This window comes from Nicotiana tabacum, chromosome 2 (genome assembly GCF_000715075.1).
Source record: "Nicotiana tabacum cultivar K326 chromosome 2, ASM71507v2, whole genome shotgun sequence".
NCBI lineage: Eukaryota > Viridiplantae > Streptophyta > Magnoliopsida > Solanales > Solanaceae > Nicotiana > Nicotiana tabacum.
In genome coordinates, this window is record NC_134081.1 from 3,841,605 (window position 1) to 3,845,834 (window position 4,230).

The 4,230-nt window shown below is 36.9% G+C and overlaps 1 protein-coding gene across 1 annotated transcript; it reads right to left on the reverse strand.

Moving 5' to 3' along the window:
• Positions 1-1,010: 1,010 nt before the first annotated feature.
• On the reverse strand, positions 1,011-2,595 carry LOC107823783 (uncharacterized). Its single transcript, XM_016650493.2, has 5 exons — positions 2,219-2,595; positions 1,981-2,113; positions 1,489-1,539; positions 1,132-1,396; positions 1,011-1,039 (listed from the first exon to the last, which is right to left on the reverse strand). Exons 1-5 carry the CDS (start codon positions 2,593-2,595, stop codon positions 1,011-1,013), a joined length of 855 nt encoding a protein of 284 aa, XP_016505979.2.
• Between the last annotated feature and the right edge of the window lie 1,635 nt (positions 2,596-4,230).

Here is a 4,230-nt window from a genome sequence, read left to right on the forward strand (position 1 = left end):
TGAACACGAAATGCCATAAAATGAACCCCCAACGTCATAGTAAAGCAATAAGTATTGGTCATTAGGCCATTTTCTATGGACTTACGAATTTTCTGGCTAACCGAAGTTAGTTAATGTTTTTTACAAAATAAACAAATGTATTAATACACCCGAAAAAGTGAATATAATTATAAATTCGTGTTGTATGACTTCAAAATACCAAAAAATGAACCTGATAGTCATTGCGAAATAATGAGTACTGGTCACTGGGCCGTTTCCAATGGACGTAAGAGATTTCAGGCCACTTAGAGTCCGTCAAAAAAATTATATAAAGTCAGCATATACTAATATACACGAAAAAGTAGATATAATCACAAAACCCATGATGCATGACCCCAAAACATAAAAAATAAACCGTAAAAGCAATAAGTATTAGTCACTAGGATGTTTCCTATGGACCTACAAGATTTCAAGCCAATTAGAGTCCGTCATAAAAATTCTACAAAATCCGCATATATTAATATACACGACAAAGTGGATATACTCAAAAATTCATTAGTCATAGCAAAATAATGAGTGTTGGTCAGTAGGTCATTTTCTATGAACCTGCAAATTTCAAGTTAATCGAATTTCGCAAAAAATAATTAAACAAAATCAACATGTACCAATTAAACACAGAAAAGTGGATACAATTCTAAATTGGTATTAAATGATCTTGAAACGCCATAAAATGAACCTGAAAGTCATTGCGAAGCAATAAGGACTGCTCACTCGGCTGTTTCCTATGTACCTACAAAATTTCAAACCAATTAGAGTTCGTCAAAAAAATTCTACAAACTTAGCATGTATTAATACACATAAAAAAGTAAATATAATCACAAATCTGTGATGCATGGCCCAAAAACATCAAAAAATGAACCTGAAAGTCATGGCGAAATAATAAGTATTAGTTACTCGTCCATTTCCTATGGACCTACGAAATTTCAAGCCAGTCGAAATCTGTCAATTTTTTTTTACAAAATCAGCATGTACTAAACTGAGTAGACCATCTCAGTCTGCTCTACAAGATAAAAGAAAGTATCAAAAAAAAATCTACATTCTCTGCCTCGCTATACACATTCTAGTCTCTACCTGTTAATGACTAATATTTACCATTGCTGAGCAACACTCGCGTATAGCCTTTAGCTCTGAAGTTGCACATGCAAGCCACTCTCCTAGCTAGGACTTCCCATGCTGTAGTTTGCTTCTCTAAGATCCGTGAATTTCTGTCAATCCACAGTGCATGAATATATACTGCATAGACTAGCTTAAGTACTCTTGCCATCTGAGATCTGCCCTTAGTTTCATAACTATCCATTGGTGATTTGCTTCCCATGAGTCTATAGGAGGATACTGAATTTGCAGCCAGAGCATGAGTCTATGCCATAGGCATTTACCATATTCGCATTCAACAAACAAATGATCTCGCGTCTCTAGTTTTTTATTGCAGAAACAGCAAGTGTCATCTACCGGCATTCCCCATTTCTTTAACTTATCAGCTGTTAACATTCTTTCTTGCACCTGGAGCCACATGGTGAAGATGACTTTTGGTGTTGCTTGGTTTTGACACATCAATCCTTTCCATGAAACTTTTGGAAGTACACCTAGTAGTTGCACGTACACTTATTTTATAACTGTGCGTTGTGATAGGTTGCTAATAAGGTGTAACCTGTCCCTTGCCTCAAACACCTTTCGAACCATCCAACAGGCTTGCTTTGGTACTCCCATATGCATGAACTCCTACTCTCTGATATAGTAGCTATGGATCCATCTAATTCATAACTTGTCATTCTTGTTAGCCAACTCCCAGCATGTATTAGTGATAGTCGCTTTGTTCCACATGGCCAAGTTAATCATATTCAGTCCTCCAGCAGCTTTTGGAGAACACATCCTATCTCATGCCACCAAAGACTTTTTGGTTATTGTATTCACCCCAGACCATATATATCTTGTACAGTGTACTTCAATTGCTTTGATGACTTTAGCAGGTATAATGAAGATTTGAGCCCAGTAAGCTTGAATGTTAAAGATTACTGTTTGGACTAGCTGTATTCTGCCTGCATAAGACAGTTTCTTTGCTGTCCATGAAGAAATTCTGCTCACAACTTTGTCAATGAGAGGTTTCCATTACAATATTGATTGCTTCTTAGTATCAAAAGGTATGCCCAGATATTTGAAAGGCAATACTCCTTGACTGTACGCTAGGGCTTGTTGAATCTCGTGCTTCAGTTCATTGCTAACTCCTCCATAATATATTGAGCTTTTGGCTAGATTTTCTTTAATCCTAGAAGCTTCTGAAAAGGTGTTGAACTTTTGGTGAAATAGGACAACATAAGTAGTATATCCTCTTGTGAAGAGGAGAAGGTCATCAACAAAGCTCAAATGAGTTAGGTCCAATCTAGAACACATAGGATGATAGTCGAAAGTTTTCTCATGTTTAAGTGCCTTTAGTTTCCTGCCCAGATACTCCATTGCTATGGCAAAGAGAAATGAAGACATAAAATCTCCTTGACTAAGCTCTCTAGCTGCATCAAATGGTTTAGTAGTCTTCCCATTTAGGAGAATGGCATAATTCATTGTTGATACACTCTAGGATCTAATTGGTAAATTGAACTAGAAATCCCAAATATTCCAAAACTTGATATAAGTACCTCCAGTTGACTGTATCATAGGCTTTTTGAATGTCCACTTTGACGAGTCATCTTGGAGAAATATTATTCCTTAAGTGAGACTTGACTAACCCATTAGTCAATAAATCATTATTTGCAACTTTCCTGCCAGGAATGAAGCCAGCTTGGGTGTCTGACACAATTGAAGCAATAACTTTTTGCAGCCTATTTGTAAGAATTTTGGAAATTAGTTTGTACAGAACAATGCATCAATCTATAGGTCTATATTCCTTGATACTTGTAGGATAAGGAACATTAGGAATCAAAGTGATGGCTGTGCAATTAATTGCTCTAAAAGGCTTGCGTGAATGAAAGAATTCCTTCACTACATGACACACTTCTGGTCTGATAAGTGTCCAAGTTCTTTTGAAAAATAATGCATTATAGCCATCAACACCCGGTGCTTTGTCATCTCCAATTGCACACAGAGCTTCAAATATTTCTTGGTCAGTGACTACAACACAAAGGCTCACATGCTGGGAGTGTGAGAGGACAAGTCCCAGTTTCAATATATATTTGTTCACCGTAGGCAAACGAGCTGATCTTGATCCCATAAGGAATTTATAGAAGGCAATTATTTCTTGTTGGATCTGCTTTTGGTTAGTGAGTCTATCTCCAAAGGCAATATTTAGTTTTGCAATAACTTTTCTATGACTTCTTTCCTTTATGACAGCTGAGAAATATTTGGTGTTAAAATCACCAAGTTTTATCCACTTAGCTCTGAATTTCTGCTAAAGGATGCTTTCCTCGTGACCATCTTTCGAGATCTTCAAGTAACCTTTTCTCTTCTAATGCTACTGCATCAGAGTAGCCCCTGTTCAGCTGCTCTTGAGTATCCTGCAGCCTGTATCTTAGATGTTCTATCTTAGTTGTTACTCCTCTGAACTCAGTGTTATTAAATTGATTTGGTTCTGACCTAAGAGCCTTCAACTTGTACCAGATATCTTTCATGGTGTCTGAATATAGTCGTGTCTGCCAAATTCCCTCAACCGCTGATAAGAAATCCTCATGATCAGCCCAAACATTAAAGAACTTAAATGGGATATTGCCACTGGATTCAACTGTCCTTAAAGTGATCATCATGGGAACATGATCTGAGATAAAAAGGCATTTTGTAGTCCACCTCCATATGACTAAAAATATTCATCCATTCATCATTTCCAATAGCTCTATCAATCCTGCTGAAAACTTTATCTGCACCTTGTTGTTTATTAGAACATGTATAGTATTCCCCCTTCCAAGGTAATTCACATTAGTTCAAATATTGCATACAAGCTGTGAAGTATTGAATCTCATTACTTGTTACTGGATTCCCATAAAGTCTGTCTTGTACATTTAACATTGAGTTAAAATATCACACTGAGTTAAAATCTCCCCAAATGAGCCAAGGATTGGTGATCTGTGCTGCAAGGTTTTGCAGATGCACCCACAAAGGCTTTCTCAGCTCAATTGTGTTAAACCCATTTATGATTGTCATGAGACAGTTCACTTGGTTCTTCCTTCCTCTAACATCACAATGCATAGCTTGAGCAGACTGATCTAT